This window comes from Amphiura filiformis, chromosome 17 (assembly GCF_039555335.1).
Source record: "Amphiura filiformis chromosome 17, Afil_fr2py, whole genome shotgun sequence".
Lineage (NCBI taxonomy): Eukaryota > Metazoa > Echinodermata > Ophiuroidea > Amphilepidida > Amphiuridae > Amphiura > Amphiura filiformis.
The window spans coordinates 50,713,164-50,734,104 of record NC_092644.1 but is presented as its reverse complement, the minus strand read 5'-3'; the positions used below and the strand labels follow the sequence as shown (position 1 = coordinate 50,734,104).

Genomic DNA, 20,941 nt, shown 5'->3' with positions numbered 1-20,941 from the left:
CGGAAATCAATGCGGAAGGAAAGTCGAAATTTCTGGATTTAGCCAGCTCATCCAGCCTTTATGAATATTTATGAAATGACGTAAGAATAATAAAGCCACCACAAAATAATTGTTTGTTTGCAACAGTGCCAGTTGCTCAAAAAGCAACTGGCAAAAGCTCAAAATAACAATAGTATTAAAATAAAAAAGAAGGGAAATAAAGAAAGAAAAAAGAACGACAACAAAGACAGATAATTAGTGCAATAAGAAAAATTATAGATCGTTATGTAATGTTTTTATGACAATGAAAGAGGTACAGTAGGCCTATAGCATAATTTTTTTGGGGGGGGCCAAAAGGGGTGGCAAGCATTTTTGGCAGGTCGAAAGAGGGGTAAAGCGATTTTTGGCAGGTCGAAAGGGGGGGCAAGTGATTTTTGGCACAGATATTTTGGGCACCATTTCTATATTATGCCCTAAAAAGGTGTAGGAAAACGTTACGAACACGTTCAAATGTGCAAAATGTCCTGCTCGCTGCGCTCGCACTATATGTATATATTAAAGGTTTTAAATTTGGGTTCCTCAAAATCTTGCATGTGTAAGGGGGGAGGGGGAAAGATTTATTGGCACATCAAAAGGGGGCAAAGGTTTTTGGCACGTCAAAAGGGGGGAAAGATTTTTGGCATGGCTAAAAGGGGGGCAAGCAATTTTGGCAGACCATTAGGTGAGAATTCACCACCCCAGGGTAGGGCCTACACATAATTATTGCACAGCCCCTTATTCTTTGTGTATGGGTTTGACAATCTGGAATAACCCAGAAGCCTCTTACCCCCAGCCTCTTACACAAATTTCCAAATGGCCCGCCAAAAATCACCCCCCCTTCGACCTGCCAAAATATCGCTTGCCCCCCCTTGCATATGCCAAATTTTTGGAATCCCAATTTGCAAACCTTAGGCCTATATGGTCTAGATATATGTTGCGAGCGCAGCGAGCATGAACATTTGCATATTAAAGCATTTCCGTACTGTTTTCCGAAGCCTTTTTAGAGCGTTTTATTTAAAATGCGCCCATGAATGCATGAATGTGTGCCTAAAATGTTTTCCCCTTCCCACCCCAATTTTACCCTCCCCCAGGGTTCATAATTATTGCACAGCCTAAACTCAACACCAGGCACCGCTCGACACAGTTCGTTATCACATTCTCTGGAATGCGAGACGTCTCACCCCGAAACACATTCGCCCCAAAAAGGTTCACCCAATACACAATACATACCACGACCAGTTCGCCCCAATCCGGGGCCCCAATACACGTACACGTACATACCACGACCAGTTCGCCCCAATTGACTCACTGTGTAACGTTGCCGTAGTGCGCATGCGACCAATGCCACTGAATCAATACGATCAAACATAACAGTTCCGTCAAGGAAATCATTGTAGGCTCAAATAGCTAAATATAATAATTTATATAATATATGGCAAAACAGAACATAGGCCTACCGTATAAAAGAAAATAAAAACAACAAAAAACTCTTGCGAGTTTTGTGTAGGCCCCTATTTTTATTTTACCGACTCAAAGTCAGTTTTAAGTTTGAGATGTTCAAAACTTTCAAAACTTGCAGTCCTATAAACGCATTAAATCAGAGAAGAAAAAACGCCAGCAGCAGCTTTGAAATGTTTTGTTTTGCTGTGCACTGACTTTCGCCCCCTTTTTGCACCGCGCGGTGCTAGCGGCGGATAGGTTGCTGCCACTTCCACGAAAACGCCGGGTGTGAATGTGTTCAATCAAAGCACGCAAAAGTGCCAGAACACACCGAAGCAAATGCGTACCTTGCTTGACAAGTCCCTGGGCCCGCGGCCGCGTGCCTTACACACTGATGTACGATCGATTGCTTGACAAGTAGGCCTAGTATGCTCTCAATTTGATTAAGACCCCGAGAATTACGGGCCCGTGTTTTGTGTTTGCGACGTAGGTGTATATCGGGAGGCAGTGCCGCGAAGAAGAAAAATACAATGATTTTGTTTGCAAAACTGGTTAAAGCCCAGTATCAATACGATTTCGATCAAATATTAATTTGGTTATTCTTTGCCAAATATTATTATAGTAACAACTGTCAGAAAAGTTTTCTGGTCATTCTAAACTGTGATGTTCTAAAATAATCAAAGATATAAATCTTATAACAATTTAAAAAAATTAATCTCAGATAATTATTCATCCTCATATAGCTTGATATGCGCGTTACAACTCTCTACAATAACTTATTATATATATCTTTAATTGAAATTCTATTGTTTTAATTATATAATTTTGTATTTTTTATAATGTTTCAAATACATTTATATGTACATGTATTCTTACATATGATTTTGATAATTGTAATTGACAGTTATCATGACTAATTTTGTTCTTAATTTCTGCGACTTGCCTGTCAATCACGGACCAATTATGATTGATTTAAACACCAAGGCACATCTTACGCTGTGTCCTAATCCTCTCAATATGCCAACAATTTTAAGGCGGGATTTTTAACTCAATGATGTCAATACAAATGTCGGCCTATATTTATTGATTTATATCATAGCCTACGCTAATACATAAGCTGCAGGTATCTAAGTTAGCCTACTCAAAACCCCGTAACGGCCGTTGTAATGGACGCGTCCGTTAGTGCAAAAAAGGCCAAACGGCCGTGGAGAATGACCTAACGGAGATGACCGTGGCGCTATGGGCCTAAAGGTCCGTTCATACTACCACCGCATTTGCGATGCGTTGCTTTGCGATGCCGATATATCGATTACTTTTGCCGCAACTCAATGCAACTCGTCGCATTTCCAAGTTAAAATGTATTTAACTTTATTGCGATATCGCAATGCAGTAGTTTGCAGTGCGACAACGCACTGCATCGCATAATCTCAAAGCAACGCATCGCAAATGCGGTGGTAGTATGAACGGACCTTAACGGACGCGGTAATGACCGTGGCGCTATAACGTGTTTGTCTTTTTTTGCAGTCGTTTACAGTCTAGTTATTATTTCATACTAATATTTTTATATTGACTTGGGCCGAAACGAAATTTGGCAAGATTGTGTCTGTTTAGTTGAGAGACCGTCAGAGACGTCATTTTCTACTTTGCTAGTAACAGAAAAACGATTAGTGGTGCCAACTGCACAGAAAAGACAGACGTATATAATCATGATGCACGGTGTTACCCATTTGAAGAATTTGCCTAATTTAGCTATAATTATTATTATCCCGACCGCAGGCACGTTGATGGGTAACGGGGAATATTTCATCCATTCAACCAGTCTTTAGTATTCTTTGCTTGTTTTTTTCCTTATAGTCGTGCACATTCTTGTTTAGTTTTCTTTCATTCACGTAGGACTACATGTAAAGTTAACGATTACCGTATTATTATAGGCCTTACCATAATTTTGCCTATTTAATTATTTCATTCGTCCATTCTATCAGTCTTACTATTCATTCTTTGCTCGTTTTTTCTCAATTCGTGCACATTTTTGTTTTTCTTTCATCCATAGGGGCCTATAGACCAGTGAGCTACATGCACAGACAATGATTATTATAATCATGATAATAATTATGTATAGGCCTATAGTAGACATAGCCTTCCCAATCTATTTCATACACCTTGATTTAAGATCTGGTTTTAATTTTCTATATTTTCTCTATTCTTGGTCCTTAATTAAACGGGTCAATATAATAGTCATCTTAATCCTATATTACTTGTTTCATATAGACATTTTCCATTCGTGCTTATTGTTTCTCTCATTATTATCTTCTAGTTTCTGGTAATATCACATTTGTGCCTCCTATAAACATGATAAATTAAATTATTGAAAACAATTTTCTAGTTTTTTCTGAGTTAGTTATTTTTCATATAGGCCTACACGAGCACACATAGGTATATTAACCCAGATTTGGAAGCATAGAAAGTAGGTCGGCTTTATATCGTTTGCATGTTCAGATATAGGCCTAGGCCTATACATAATGGCACTTTGTCAAAAATATTTATTAGGCCTACGTGTTTTTTTTTCATTTGTGCTTTTTGTGTCTCTCATTATTTCCTTCTATAGTTTCTGCTGATATCACATTTGTGCCTCCTATAAACATGATAAATTAAATTATTGAAAACACTTTTCTTCTGTGCATGCTCGTTATTTTTCCTATTCACGAGCACACATACAGGTCTTGCATATTAAACACCCAAATTTGGAAGCGTAGAAAGTGGGTCGGATTTATGTCGTTTGCATGTTCAGCTCAGGCTAGCCATAATAGGCTTAGGCCTATACATAAATACAAAATACTTACTATAATAGCTTATAATTGACATAAAATACATAGCCCTATGTTTCTTTTGTGCCTTTTGTGTCTCTCATTATTTTCCTCTATAGTTTCTGCTCAATGATTTGTGCCCGGTAAATTAAATTATTGAAAACACTTTTCCGTTAACGAGCACACATTATACAGGTCATCCATATCTAGGTATATGAAACACCCAGATTTGGAAGCATAGAAAGTGGGTCGGCGTTAAGTCGTTTGCATGTTCAGGCTATAGTATATAGGCTTATAAATAATTGACACTAAAATACTAGTATAATCATAACTGACATAAAATACTTAGGCCTATGTAACTTTCGTGCCTTTTACTATTATTATTATTGCATCATGGTTTTCATCCATTTTCACATCTAATCTTTGTTTTGATCGTTCATTCGTGTTTTCACCACTCACTCGTTCATCATATGGAGAATAGGAGGAATCATCATGTTGCTTTCTCAGTAGGCTACATCGCAATATTTTGTTTCGCAATGAACGGTCCGATCACGACCGAAGTGGAATAAGGTAGTGTATAGGCCTACTGGGTCGGCAATCATATGGTTCGAACTTTTTACTTTATTCTACCTTTTTTACCATATTTCATCAGTTTAGCTTCAAAATAGCAGAATCCAAAAAAAGTTTATTCTATCGCCAAAAAGGTGCTGGATTAATTGACTTGACTTCCAAGAATTATTTTCCCAACTCTACCCCACCCCCCCCCCCCAATGTCAAAAAGAAATCTACGCCACTGCACATAAGGCGCGTGAAAGTCTAATCCGAGTTTATCGTCCCCCGCCCGTGTCACTTTTTGGAAACCAAAAACACCCGCGTCAAATTTTCAAAAATGCCAAAATAATTCATTATTTTCAAAGTATCAGTGTTTTCAAAAGTTTTAGCAATTGGAAACATTTATTTTTGTTTGTACAACATATAAATTCATAACTTGGAAGCAAAACCAGGCTCTTTTCTAACTTTTCTAGTCCCTACCCATAGAAAAACATGTTTATAAATAACATGTAGGCCTATGAGTGTGGCTTTTAAATCAACACGCATTTTAGGTCAATAATGAAATCTGATGAAATAATGAAAAATGAAAAAGTCACCTCACCAACCTGGGAAAAAAAGGGACGATAAACTCAGAATTGACTTTCATGGGCCTAACGCACACTTTCATGAGCCGTATTGAACACACATGGGCATATTCGAAGAATTGAGCGCGGAAATGGAAAATGATACTTTTGCGCGCATGTTTTGTTTTCTTTCTCCTGTAATTCTATAATCGTTCTCATTGACATTGGGTTGTTTATTTACCTCACACTCTATACACAACACACACCTTCACGAACACACCCCTTCGAAGAATCGAGCGCGGAAATGGAAAATGTTACTTTTGCGCGCATAAATCCGAATTTGAGTTTTCTTTCTCGGTATTTGACGGTGGTGTTTGTTAGAAATCACTCAGTAAAGAAAATATAATGCGCAGGAAGGTATATTCATACACATGATAGATGAAAGAAAGAAACATAACAATAACAATAATAATAATAATCATAATAATAATAATAATAATAGAATTATTAATTTAGACAAGTGTATATGTGTATGGCCAGCCTGATCATGCAAACGACATCCTCTAAATTAATTTTCTGAAAAATAAGACAAACTCAGTTTCATCCAAAGTTGTTAAAATAATAACTGACATGATGACAAAGACAGCAATGGTATTTTTAATTTCGCCAATTCAAACAACACATAGGCCTACCTATTTTTGGTAACAGTAAAAGACCACTTCGTAAAACTTCCAAATCTGGGTGTTTTTACCTAGATTGGGAAGACGTGCATATGCATGTCACATTTTAAGGCCCCTTATATACTCATTTTACTGGTAATGATAATAGTCATTACATTCTAAAGTTATTATTTATAGGCTATAGTGCTCTATTTCATTCATGAAAATGCTATTATTCACCAAAAAAAAGTAAGCTCTTTGACCATGTTGACTGTCTCCGATCTAGGATTTCCCCTTCAACAAAGGAGCACCAGTGCAGTACAATGCACTGCAGCATGTAGCATACTCATCATCGGTGTGATCAAATAAATGTCAATCATTTACAAACAGAATAGTCAGATTGCACCTTTTTTTCATTACGGTATGTATGATTAATACATTAATATAAGCTAATAAGTAATATAACTAGGTGTGGTGTGTGCTAGAAATCAGTAAAGAAATATGATGTGCAATGTGCATGCCGGGATGTATAATGGGCAGAAAAGCATGGCATAGCAAGATAAATGAAAGAAACGTAATAATAGAAACAACTGAGGATGGAATTATTTTAGACAAGTGACAATGACTTGTATGACATCCCAAGTCTGACATGGTCTAAATGACTTCGATTGTTAGAACGTGAATATCACTTTCCAACTCCCCAGGGGGCATGGTAAAGCATACAAGAAATAAATAAAGGGAAAGTGTTATGGATGTTCATGTACATGGTTAAGTTCATAATGAGTCTTTTGGTGAAAATTCGATCGATAATGAAGATTGGTTCAAAAACAGAAAAACTACATCATCGGACGTATGTATGATTTTTAATATAGCAGTGAACTAAGTACTCAGCATATAAATTTGTGCCCTCCTTGTGGGTTTTTAAGACAAAATAAAGAAAACAAACATATTAATAAAAACTTTATCTGCTTGCATTCTCCTTTTTACAGTGTCGTTTCTAATAGCTCATTTTTAAGCCAAAGGTCCTCCCAGTGAATGTGAAATCCAACATTTTTATTCAATCACTGGGCTGTCTTTTTAAAGACATTTCTTGTTAACCCTCGAAACGGGTCCCATTTTTAAGCATATGCCACTGAAATAACCAATTTTTAGGATATTGCTTCAAAGGAACCAAATGTTTTAGCATCTGCCCGCAAAAGTCTCTCATTTTGTTAACATTTCCCCTGAAAGATTTCTATTCTTTGGCTGCTTTTATAGAGTTTGGCAATGAATTCCATAATATTGGACCAGCAGTACGAATGGCATGGTCAGTAAATGTTTTATTGTTCTTCATTAAGTTGAATCTACTCGTTTGGTAATTATGAATATTGGAACGTTACGCGTAGTACAAAGAAATCATCAAATACTCCCGGTAATTCATTATTATACATAAATACCCCCAACTCAAGCTTGTAGGTGTCGGCAAGAGTTAAAATATTGTATTTTGTAAATCATAATGTATATAGTAATTTTTTTAATTTTTATCATATGAAAATAATAATAATAGTACTATAAATTATTCTTACTGCAATAATAATAATTATTATTATTATATTTATTATTATATTGTTATATTGATGTACATAAAAATCCAAGAAAGGTTGAAACCATTATTATTTATTATTATATTGTTATATTGATGTATATAAAAATCCAAGAAAGGTTGAAACCATTATTATTATTATATTATTTTATAATATTGATGTATATTATTTTTAAAGATTCTATTATTAGAGCCTAATTAGGGTCTAATATTTTCGCTAAAAGCACACTAAAAATACATCCATGCACTCGAGAGGTGACACGCTGAATAGCGATGGGAGGTCGTATTGATTATACCATAATACATGAATATATGCCCTAAATGCAAACAATTGGAAGTTGTATTGATTGGCCGCATGCACTGCATTCACGGCACTTTACAGTTTACACAGTGAGTCAATTGGGGCGAACTTGTCGTGGTATGTACGTGTATTGGGGCGAACTGGTCGTGGTATGTACGTGTATTGGGGCGAACTGGTCGTGGTATGTACGTGTATTGGGGCGAACTGGTAGTGGTATGTACTGGTGTGGGGCGAAACGTCCTGACACCATTCTCTGTAGGCCCTTTGTCATAAAAATGTATCAATCATAATATAGGCCTACATTTGACCCCGGCATTTGACCAGTGGCAGTCTGAGACAAATTCGTCTCAGGTGGCAGCCCAGACTGGCAGTGCCGATTTCTATTATCCTTGGCAGTGCTTGACCAGTTTTTTAACGGAGGATTTAAAACCCTTTTTTGTAGAATTTGCGTTTATACAGCGCCCAAAATTGGGCGTAAACCGTACCACAACCGACCACCTGCACCACCAAACACTTGTCGGTGACCTTTGAGATGATCGATTCTCTCACCTGATTGGTTCAATCAATAGATCATGTGACACGGTAGTGACTAACTGACGCTGTCGCGCCATTTTTTGATAAGCATGATAACATTTATCGTGTATTTAAATCTAATATTTGAATCATTTACAAATACTTTAACGCTTTGACAAGAATATCAAGGTATTTACCATGGCTATGGGAACACCCGTGAAGTTTGTGATTGCTCATAGGACACATAAATCACCTGTACAAAGACTGGATTTTCGCGAGCATCGACGTCGCGATAGTAACGACATTGACGATGATGTTGATAGTTCCTTCAATTCAAGTACAACAACAAATTGTAGCAAAGATATGTCGATTGACTTTTCTCTTGAAGACGATGGTTGGGATCCTAGTTTTGCAACACCACATCAAAGCCCTGTAGCACACCGAAGGCATCTTGAACAGCGTTATCGAGACCAGTCACCAGGAAGTCGTGGAAATTCAAGCCCAGAATCACCGATGATTTTCAATCGTAACCTTCGCTTCAATAACAATTTGAGGGACTCTCCATCTCCAGTTCCACCCGGAACACCGCCCCACAAACGACTCAGAAATCTTAGATTGTTTGATACACCACATACACCAAAGTCACTACTACAGGTTCAGAGATCTTCTGTGCAAAAGAAGACTCGTTGTACTCCTGGAAAGTTAACTTTTGAAGGGGATGATGGAGCTGGAACTGAGAATTTCATTAAAAGACCTGTTTCTAGACTTGGACTTAGTGCAAACAGGAAGAGGAATAATAATGTAGCAAATGTGAACCCTTTTACACCTTCAGCTTTAGAACACTTAAATGAATCATCAAGTAGCATGAATATAGGATCTTCTGGAAGGAAAAAGAGACTGAGAGATCAACAAAATGACAGGTAATACGTAATGTCACATGGTCAAGATGATCATGATCCGTGTAGCCCAGAGTTACCCGACATCTAGTCCGAATAATCAGACCCAGAACAAAATATTAATTTCTGACATGATCGTGTTCTGGGTCTGAACTGTTTTCATTCGAAATCTTGATGCCAAATTGGACAAAAGAAGCACATGGTCCTAGTACTTCACAGTTTTTTAATCACCTATTCATGTTGCGTGAATCACTCTATTGTGGACCAGTTTTGATACTTGAGTAGGGGCAGTTTCTTATGGGAGTCTGCCTAGGTATTTCTCTATTTGGACAAGCGAACAGTTTTGACAGGCCCTTTGTCTACCTCTCTGTTTGTAAACAAACGAGAAGGTCGAAATTGTCCTCCTCTGCAATCGAAAGGCAGCGTAATAGTACAGCACTACCCGACATCATGACATGGACATGCTTCATGGCTTGTCTTGAGAACTCAAGTCATGAAACATGTACATTGTACAATGTTGCTATCGCTTTTTTTGGTCAGTGTTGACATTTTTGCAATTGTGTTACTGAACTGAACTAGACTCGCTCGCCAGTCCTACAATAAATACATACCGTACTAGTGTAGTCCTCACAAGTTAATGTTGAAATTTGGATGAAAGTTATTTTGATGAGTCAACTGTATCTTTTGAGTAAAATTTGCATATTTTCAGTATTTTGAACAGTCTAAAATTTTGTAGTAAGTCATGTGATCGGCTGTGTTTACTTCTGAACTTCCATTGCTTTATATATGGTGTCATTTTTTAGCGAATTTGACTAGATTTTGAATGCAATGGTCTCTAGCCTCGAATGTGAAGCTATTCAGGCAAGATAGACCCCGAGATACGGGGCCACACTTCTGCACTTTTTAATCAATGTTTTCTATGAATTTATCTTTCAAACATGTCAATAAAAATCTAGAATGGTAAAATCCTATTTACACATTCTAAAGTGGAATTCAAATATGCCTACTATTTGGCATATTTTTTTCTGTCTTTCAGTTTTATTTTTCACAAAATAACAAGAAAAACATTCCCAACACAAAAAACATGGATTAAAGTGAAGACAAAATGATGACTTTTGGTGAAATTCGAACTCAGTACCATAAAAAATCATCTGAACGATGTGAAATTTTGGGAATATTGCCGACCTGTACTGGTCAAAAGTCCGGAAACCCCGGATTTTTACTGCTTTTTAGCCTTCTCACAAAGTGGAGAAGGCTAGAGAATTCAAACTCAGTTCCAATAATTGAAACTCCTGTATCCGACCGGGAGTTCCAAGAAGTGCTGTGTACATGTAGTATGTGTTGACGCGATTTGGTGTGCATTCACAATTAGTTCCAGTAACTAACTCAGTAATCTTAATTCTTTATTTAACATTATGAATATGATTACTGAGTTACAGATCGGTCTATTCACATTCATTCCACAAATAAGAAACATCACAATATGTGGGCTTATTTTGGGGTCTAAGGATATTGCTGAGGATTTCTTAAACGTACAGTGCATCCCTATGTACCGCTGCAAGACTTCAGGTCCGTAGATGTCATTATGTTTATGATAAAGACTTGCTGGCAGGACTACATTCACAATCACATGCATACTTAGCCGTCAGAATGGATTAAAATCTTTGCTCTACAAATGATTGCAAATTACACATTTGTAATCATTTTTCACCACAAAAGATGATACGGAAACACAGGTAAGCAATGTATGAATAATGGATTGTCAATTATTGTCAATATTTATATTTTGTGACATACTAATTATGAAAACAGTTTACAATGTATGGCACTTCCTAGTTCCTACAACTTGAGAACACGTTCTCAAACATCCGAAATTTGTAGTTACTACAGCTGAGAGAAACTCGGCTAGTTAAAAACCTGATGCTAAAATGACCTTTTCTTTCACTGTTTGTTTCTACAGTAGCCTGATGGATTTTGATATGGAGGATGAAGATGATGAAGAAATCAGACCAACCAATCCATCCAAGGTAATAATCTATACCCATATTATAGATGGCACAAATCAGGGTTCGCAGGTTTTTGCTGCAGGTGGAAAAAACCGCGGTTTTAACCACTTGGCAAAAACAGTTTTTGACGGCAAAAACTAAAAAAGTGATTTATAGTTCAGTTTTTCATCTCATTAAGTTACAAAAATAAGTTCCCGCGTGTGATTTTGTAATTATAAGCAATATATTAAAAGGGCATTTCGTGATCCACAGCCTCATCCCCCCACTTTTCTCAAAAAAAGTTGAGATTTTTATATCACTGGATACCTCTGGCTACATAATGTTTATGTACAAAATATTTCTTGCAGATTAATTCGCTTTAGCAAAGATATCGTGAAATTGGAATTTCGTTCTGGTGCACCAGAACGAAATTACAACGCATTGTCTATGGAGCAGTGTAATACACATAATCATGCATAACTCATGAACGCAAAATCGGAATCAACTGAAATTTTGGGAATAGGTTTTTCATAATATCTAATGAAAAATGACATAAATAGAGGATGCTAGGATCAGGAAATACTCCTTATTAAAGGCATGTGTTTTCATTGCTCAAGTGCATTTAATCGAAGTGTGGCACATGTATCAAATTCAAAACTTTTTCATTTTAAGGACTTGATGAGACAAAAAATATGTTGAATGATTCATTAAAAGTTGTGTTTTACTGTTTTATGAGCTTTCTGTGTCACTTTTTAATATTTGAGTGACTATATGCGAGTTTTTGCCATTTTTGCCGGTTTAAACCAGGCAAAAACAGTTTTTGCCACTTTGCCGGCAAAAACCGAACCCTGGCACAAATGAACTTTTTGTGTACATAAATGTATAAATGGGTACATGACTACATGTTGGACTATTGACTAATGTGACTTGTATGAGAGAGGAAGAGAATTCTCACCTAAGGCAACTTAAGCAAGCCCAAGGTTCGAACCCACGCCGATCATATTCTCCCGGCCGACAGCGCATCGCCTTAACCGCTCGCGCTCGGCCATCTCACGCTCAAAAACAATTTCCAATTCAACATTTCATTAATGGTTCCAGAACTTCTAGGGATTTGGACACATTATATTTTGCTAGCATTATAGAGTAGGCCTAAATAATATTATAAATTAATACCGATACTGTTTTTAATCAATTTTAGGGGATGGATTATGGATGGGAAAGAAGTAAACAATGTTCTGACAAAGTGAGTGAATGGTGGAGATGTGACTAATTTCTTTTTTTTAAATAAAAAAGTACCACCTACCACCTGCACCAGATGCACGGTACCAGCACTCAAGAATTTTTACATGTTATACATTATGATCTCTTAAAATCATTCAGTGTTTATATAGACCCTGTACAATGAACCAACTGGAACTGCAATGGCAGCCATGTTGGAGGGAATGGAGGACAAGGTCCATGAGGACAGAGGAAGAGGTCTCTACATGTATCTGACGAATCCGACGAGCGAAGTGATGGTCATGATTAAGTCGGCCATAGCTGGGGGCCATCCGCGCCAAACTAGCTTAGTTCGCTTTGGATTATGATCCAAGACCCCACTATCGCGAGCCCATAGCACTTGCACAGCGTCACGAGAGCGGTAAACGCTGCATGCCTATGATACTGGCGTCGCGTAAAATGGATGTCTAACAATTTGGTTGTCCCCAAAATGTGTCATATATTTGGAGGTAAAATATAATGGTTGTCCAGGGGATAAGTACATAGCTCAATTTGGTTGTCCCCAGTGATTTTTGGACAAGAGGATAAGTGCTTATTTCGAACACTGGATGGCCGCCAGTGAGGTGTAGGAATGTGGCTCGTCGGATTCGTCTATATGTAGATCGATATGTATTAGGGTCATTATTTCTCAAATCACCCAAAAAAAATGATTTTACACCTCACCCCCTTCAAATTTGTTCAGATTTTGATTCTTTGAGAGATTAGCTAAATAATGACACCAATTTCAGCTCAGTAGGACCTACAGTTACAGAGATATGGTCGCGACAATATTGATGGGCGCCATTTTCGCAGAAATCGCACAAAATGGGCGGGGATAGCGCTTGAAAACCGTCGTCCGATTAAGCTAAAATTTGAAATTTGAGCTTTGCCAGCCAAAATCACCCTGTATACCAATTTTGAACAAATTTGAAGGGGTGAGGTGTTTCCCATTGGGTGAATTGAGAAATAATGACCCATTATCAGGAGAAATTTCCCTTGGATGTCTCATTAATCAATTGCATGGAGAATGATTTATTCATCATGATGAGTGACGCCATAATATAATATGTATTAATTTATTCTTTTGTTAATTCACAGAGAATAGCCCTCCATGAGAGCAGTGTTTCTAGATATGATGAAGAGTTTGTAGAGGTGTGTAAGGTTGGTTCTGGTGAGTTTGGTAGTGTCTTCAAATGCATCAATAAGCTGGATGGATGCCTTTATGCTATCAAGAAATCCAAGAGGCCCATAGCTGGCTCAGCATTTGAGTAAGTAGCACAATTTAAGGTATATTCCATCATGTAGATAAATGGTGAAATAAAATGTAGAATAGAATTTGCAAAAAGCAGTGTGAATTAGCTCTACAGGCAATTATTACTTTATTAGTCTTATAGTTAGGGCTGCTAAGAATATGCGATTTTGGAGGCCAAAAAACGCACCCTGATTTTCCAAAAACACAAAAATCTGTGATTTCCCGCCAAAAGCGCAAAATAAAAAAATTAAGGGTAAACAAAATAACTTTCATCAACAGGGGTTGAGTTGTGACAATAATAGGCATGCTGCAAATTGCACTTCTGGAAATGTTAAGGCCGGCTGTCAGATGTGCTATTAAATTGCACTTCAGTGAGAAGTTTATGCATTAAGATGTGTTATTATACAGATCTGTAACCTAATGTTATGATTTCTCTAACAGGCAAATGGCCCTGAATGAAGTGTATGCTCACGCTGTACTCGGGACTGACATCCATGTAGTGAGATATTTCTCAGCTTGGGCTGAAGGTGGACACATGTTAATTCAGAATGAATTCTGTAATGGTAAGTGATCAATTTTAGAGAAAATGATCTGAGTGAATCGCTCACCAGCACTGGGTTGTTTGATTTAAATCACGCCGATTTAAACACTGATTTAAATCAACTTAAATCCATTTCTTACCATTTGTGATAAATGGTAAGTTAATTTCTTGCTTAAATTGACTGTTTTACTTCATTCTTATTGCTTCTACAACTTTTGGATACAATTAAAATACCTTTATGATGTCATCTATTGCTAAAAATTCATCTTCAAGGTGCAGAATTCAACAGGTTTTGTTCCCCATGATTTTACCAAATATTTTCTTTGAAATTTTCACATGTAAAAACATGTTTTGATTTTTGTAAATACCTGGTAGGATTGTGCATATGACTAGCATGCCACTGACTGTATCATGGGGTATAGCAGTTCTTGGAATCAAAAAATTGATTTAAATTAAAAAATCCGATTTAAATATTAAAAAAACTGAATTTTTTGATTAAAATTTTTTTTTTTTTAAATCAACAACCCTGGTCCGACTCACTCTGGCCAGGATTAGTAGGGTGTGGTGTGGTGATGGTATTCTTTTATTATTTCCCAGAAGGTGTGTATGCGGTACATGATTTAAACAATGTCACATTATAGTCCAGGTTGCATCTACCATTAATGCTTGGACACGAAATGTATGATTTGAAAGGAACAAAGTGTAAGATGTTGTAAATTAAGCTTGACTTGAAGGGAAAAAACAATTATGCGTAGTATGCAGTGTTGTTACTGAGCAGCCATTCGCCAAGTTCAGAGCTTTTGCAAAGTACACACATATGCAATGACACGACATCGGGCACACATGCACCTGTCTCATGTTAGGAGAATTTATTTCCAATTAGTCAAATTTGTTGTACGGTACTGTGTAAGTAGTTGGGGTCCCAACAATAAGTTTGTCTCTCTCAACAGAACACATATATAGCACATCTTATTGCTTTTTTGCAAAATGTTTGAGAACAAACAATTTTTTCGTGCCTTATTAAGACCCCTTTCATGAGAAAATCAAGTTGAATTTGATAATATAGTGATAACAAATTAGTGTTGATTTATTCAGGTGGTAGTTTGGCTGATGGAATCCAAGAACACAGAAAAACTGACCAGGTTCAATCCCTGCTGAGTCCTTGCCTTTAAGACCACTTTCATGAGAAAATCAAATTGAATTTGATATAATGTGATGAGAAATTGCATGTTACTTTTTAGGTGGTAGTTTGGCTGATGCAATCCAAGAACACAGACAAACTGGTGTCAGCTTTACCGAAACAGAACTCAAGCAGCTTCTCTTACAACTAGCACAAGGTCTTCATTTTATCCATTCACAAGGGCTGGTTCACATGGACATCAAACCAGGTAGGAGTCATTCGTCACCTCATCAACACTGTACTACAGTCCAGATCTCATGTTATCCGGATGAGTGATTACTTCGTATAATATTTTGCAGATTTCCTTTTACAAATTAAGCGTACTGCTAAACGTCCAGTGTGTATTATTGTGCGCAAGGTCCTATACGCGATGGTTAACACTTAAAAGGAGCCTTGGAAAAGACTCTGGACGGGTAATCCAGTGACCAAGTTCAATCCCGCTGAGTCCTGATTTTCTTTCTCTCAAAATTGTCAAGTTTGCTTGAGCCCCAAAATCATCATTTAAATCATTATTTCTTGGGCTTGCATCATTTATTTCCGATCCAGGCCAGAGGATGTATAAAGACATTCCCATAACCCAATCGGGTTTCTGACCTTGGTATGTCTAGCTTTTGTACACAAGTGGCACAGTTGACCATACCTTGCATTGGGATTGTGTGCAAATATCTGGTGTTTTCATCCTTTTATTTAACATTCAAAACATTGAGACTGATGAATAAAATTAATGCAGTGGGACATTAATAATGTTTTTTATAAGAAAATCCAATTTAATTTGATAAGTCTCAAGTTCTCAACTATTAGCTCATTGGCTGCAATTTTAAAATTACCATTTTGTGTGTGTGTGGTAATGGGGACTTTGCCTTTAAGATTAGGTTATATTGATCAAATTTCCCAATCATAGTGCATTGTAGGAATGCCTTTAAGCCTCCTCTGGATCCAGGCATTTTCTTACGCCCTGCTAGACTGCCTCCTCCTTCGTCATTATTTACAGATTATAGGGATACAGTACATGTTTGTACCTTTATTCATGCTCTGAAGCATGCATGTTGACAACTGCACTAATTAAAATGTTGATATAGGGTGTACAAAACAATCAAAAAGCTATAGAGTGACACGATTAGATATTGTAGTCTCATGTGTGCCATTTTCTTACTATACAGGTAACATTTTCATCACTAATAAGGATGGTTTGTCACCTACCAATTCCCCTGCTAATCAGATGGAATATGAAGTAGATGAAAGCGGCGATGGTTTATCATCAATACCAGGCAGGAATAAGACATTTGGCCCAATATACAAAATAGGTAAGCTGCTGAGGTTTGATCTGACTACATGTGCCCTGAGCTGGGTCAGAATTTTGTTTCACTGTACAAGAATCAATCTTGATTCTTGCAGAATATATTTGAGGGAATCATTTGATTCTTGCAAATCAACTTCTAAACAACAAAAGTTTGCAAGAATCAACTTTGATTCACACAAATCTGTTTACGATAATCTTTGTGTGAATAGATTCTCGATTCTCACTGAAATTCTGACCCTGCCTGAGATAACCTGAGTAGCACATTATAAAACTATTTTCTAAAAAAAACTGGCCAGCTTTCAGTAATCTATGAAAATTTATATTTACATGCATAAAATTTTACCTGCCTTACAACGGCAAAATAGGCAATTTGCAATCAAATAACGTAATTGCATGTTCTTAGCAGCCCTACCATAATAAGTTTAACCTTAAAAGTGACAAAATTATCATTCGATTTTGAGCTTTTGCTGACAAACACTGGAGGTACACTATTTGCTCTTCATGAGCGACAAACCAAAATGGCGGATTAACCATAGTGTTGCATACGCACCAATTTTGAGTTGGTACTCTTTGGTATAATCTCTAAACCCAACAAGTATTTGCAAATCTGATGAAAATTATATACTTAGTTCTCTGGGTTGGTAGGATGAACAAATTTTAAACTTTACCTAGAGCAGCCAGTGCACATAAATGTTGAGAAAAAAACCTGTGCATCTGGCGGATTCAAACCGTGACCTTCCTATTACTAGCACGACGCTCTAGCCAATTGAGCCACAGAGGCACACTGGAGAAGAGAGGAAGATTTTAATCTTTAGGTATTAAGGTTTGAATGGTGTTCGTCACATTCTTAGCGGCAATAATATTTAATTGCATATTTCTAAAAAATATACAAGTCACATAGGGATGAAAATTATATACTTAGTTCTCTGGGTTGATAGAAGTGAAAAAACAAGCTTTACCCAGAGCAGCCAGTGCACATAAACGTTTAAAAAAAAACTAGCACAAAGCTCTAGCCAATTGATTCACAGAGGCACACTGGAGAAGTGTTTATTTGCAAATCTAGGACAAATTTGTGTTAAGTCTTAATCTCATATTTGATATGTTTGCAGGTGATTTAGGTCTGGTGACATCAATAGCCAATCCCAAGGTAGAAGAAGGTGATGTCAGATTCCTGCCTAATGAGATCCTACAAGAGGTAAGGCATAGTTTGGTTTATTGATTTGCTGTTTCATTATACATTCATTATCATAACCTCGGGTGTATTACACCATATGTGTTTGACTATGCCATTGTCGATTTTTGAGACAGGTCCTTAAAACTTAAAGTTTTAGACTTTTAGTTAGTTGACAGTTAGTAATTGCCACAGGCATGAAAGGGTGCATTAACACCTTGTTTGGTAGAGACAGTTATGCTTTGCTGTTTGTGATGTTTGATGGTTCTTCTGGTGTGTTATACATTCATTATCATAACCTCGGGTGTATTACACCGTATGTGTTTGACTATGCCATTGTCGATTTTTGAGACAGGTCCTTAAAACTTAAAGTTTTAGACTTTTAGTTAGTTGACAGTTAGTAATTGCCACAGGCATGAAAGGGTGCATTAACACATTGTTTGGTAGAGACAGTTATGCTTTGCTGTTTGTGATGTTTGATGGTTCTTCTGGTGTGCTTTACATTGCTTGGGTTGTCATATGGTTGATGATTGGGTGAACTATTGTGAACATGTTGGTATTCTCGTCATTGCAGCTCCGGTGGCGAGAGCCATTTGCATGCAATGCATATGGTCGAATCCAACCAAAAGTGTCCACGGGCCAAAAAAAAGTCCAAATAAAAATGTCTCCACAATTTTTTCCTTTTGCCCATTGATTGATGACATATTGGCCTTATAGGAACCAAAAGTGCCATTACTAATCTTGAAAAATAGATCCAGGACGTGTGATAGTAAATGTGATATCAAAACCCAATGTTACCTACTGAATACCACTAGGATGCTTTCACTATCGCAATACTAATCAACCTAAAACAAATGGAATATTCCCATTAACGCTTTTTTCGTAATGTAGACCACAGGGTGTCAGGAAAATGCTAGCTCAACCAGAAAATATTTGTTTTTATTTTTATAATAGTGGTGGGTTAAGGAATCCTGATATTCAAATTTCTTAGGGAACAGGCTTATTTGATGCAGTATGATCTCCTGAGCATGTTGACACCATTTTCATCCAAATCGGCCAAAAAATGAGTTGGTGCCTGCCAAAACAATTTTTTGGACGGGGGGGTCTGAAAATCAATATTTTTGACAATAATCATTATTATATGCCCAATTATGTTAAAGTTGGTGATGATTTGTATGTAATTTATGTCTAGAATTCCATTTATGAAAGTTGCATAAAAATTGGAGTTGTCGTTTTCTTAAAATGGCTGTTTTGCATCCAAATATGGATGTGAGAGCGCTTTGCATAAAACATGCAAACAATCTTTCAAACGGAAATTTCAATGATGTATGTATGAAGATAATCATAGTTAGTACCTGCTCAAGAAATTTGAGCGGTTTACATTGTACGGTTTGATTTTGGCAGCCATTTGAATATTTCATAGAATGCTCCCATTTAACTGTACAGGGGTCAATGCACTTTCAAACGTGTACGTTTCAATGGAAGGCTTCCTGAGAATACGAAAAATGGTGCCACGGTCAAACGAAAAGCATTTTAATGCCCAAATTTCTTGAGGATATGCCACATGTGATTATCTTCAAGATGGCATCATTAAAATTGTTTGTGAAAAGAACGTGCGTGTTTTATGCAAAGCGCCTCACATCCATATTTGGACGAAAACAGCCATTTTAAGAAAAACGACAACTCCAATTTGTATGCAACTTTCATAAATGGAATTCTAGACATCAATTACATACAAATCAGCACCAACTTTAACATAATTAGGCATATAATAATGATTATTGTCAAAAATATTGATTTTCAGACCCCCCACAGACCCCCCCTGTCCAAGTACTTGTTTTGGCCGGCACCAACTCATTTTTTGGCCGATTTGGATGAAAATGGTGTCAAAATGCTCAGGAGATCATACTGCATCAAATAAGCCTGTTCCCTAAGAAATATGAAACATCACCCTTTTTAAAAGGCTGTTTAACCTACCCCTATTTATAACGCGATCAATATGATCTTAGTCAATTTATGCTAGTTTATTTTGAAAATGAAATTTAGGTCAGTTTCTGTATTTTATTTATCAAATGAGTATGAATCAATTTACACATTGTATAACGGGGATTGAGTTTTAAGGCGTGCGAGTGCGATTCGCACGCGCCACACGCCTGAAAATACGCCGAGGGGTGCGATTTTTCGCACACCTAAAAAAAAAATTTTTTTTTTTTTTTTAAGTTTTTTTATTTTTTATTTAGAATGTCCTGGAACTTAAAAATGTCCCTGAAATATTTTTAATTTTTTTTAAAACTTGAAAAAAAAATTTACAAAAGATTTAAAAATTATAAATTCATGTTCAAAATAGGCAAATTTATAATTGATGTTCACATTACAACCTATTTATGAAGTAAAGAAGCATACAAAACAAATGCATTTTAAAATCATTCATAGATTATTATGTGAACATAATTTACAAATTTGCCTATTTTAAACAAGAATTTATAATTTTTTAAAATCTTTTTGTAATTTTTTTTTTTAAATAAAAAAAATTCCAGGGACATTCTAAAGTTCCAGGGACATTCTAGGGACATTCTAAATCCAAAAAAAAAAAACTAATTAAAAAAAAAAAAAAAAAATTACAAATGACACTAGCAATAAGTCCAAAGTCCAGGGACATCTATGCAGTATACACCATTCATTACCCCAGAGCTTTTACCATGGCCATTTAAAAAAGTACATGTATGTTGTCACAATTGCTAAGTTTTAGCTGAAAATGAAATCATAGTCATACACCAGTTTTGAAAAAAGCACACCTTGGTTTATTTAGGTGTGCGATTTGCAGCACACCTAAAAGCACACCTCGGGTTATCCAGGCGTGCGATTTACAGCACACCTGTCACATTGCAAAACTCAATGCCTGGTATAAGAACGAGTATGATATATGT

The 20,941-nt window shown here is 36.6% G+C and overlaps 1 protein-coding gene across 2 annotated transcripts in view; it reads left to right on the top strand.

Moving 5' to 3' along the window:
* Positions 1 to 8,495: 8,495 nt before the first annotated feature.
* The window catches only part of LOC140137927 (wee1-like protein kinase 1-A), a 39,649-nt gene continuing 27,203 nt past the window's right edge, over positions 8,496 to 20,941 (top strand). Inside the window, exons 1-8 of one of the 2 annotated variants that reach the window (XM_072159732.1) lie at positions 8,496 to 9,352; positions 11,289 to 11,355; positions 12,512 to 12,556; positions 13,669 to 13,838; positions 14,264 to 14,385; positions 15,605 to 15,751; positions 16,704 to 16,847; positions 17,953 to 18,038. In XM_072159732.1, the coding sequence (XP_072015833.1) occupies positions 8,631 to 9,352; positions 11,289 to 11,355; positions 12,512 to 12,556; positions 13,669 to 13,838; positions 14,264 to 14,385; positions 15,605 to 15,751; positions 16,704 to 16,847; positions 17,953 to 18,038 (1,503 nt within the window). In that variant the 5' untranslated portion in view covers positions 8,496 to 8,630. The remainder of the gene's footprint in view (positions 9,353 to 11,288; positions 11,356 to 12,511; positions 12,557 to 13,668; positions 13,839 to 14,263; positions 14,386 to 15,604; positions 15,752 to 16,703; positions 16,848 to 17,952; positions 18,039 to 20,941) is intronic. The other variant, XM_072159733.1, reaches the window with a different exon arrangement.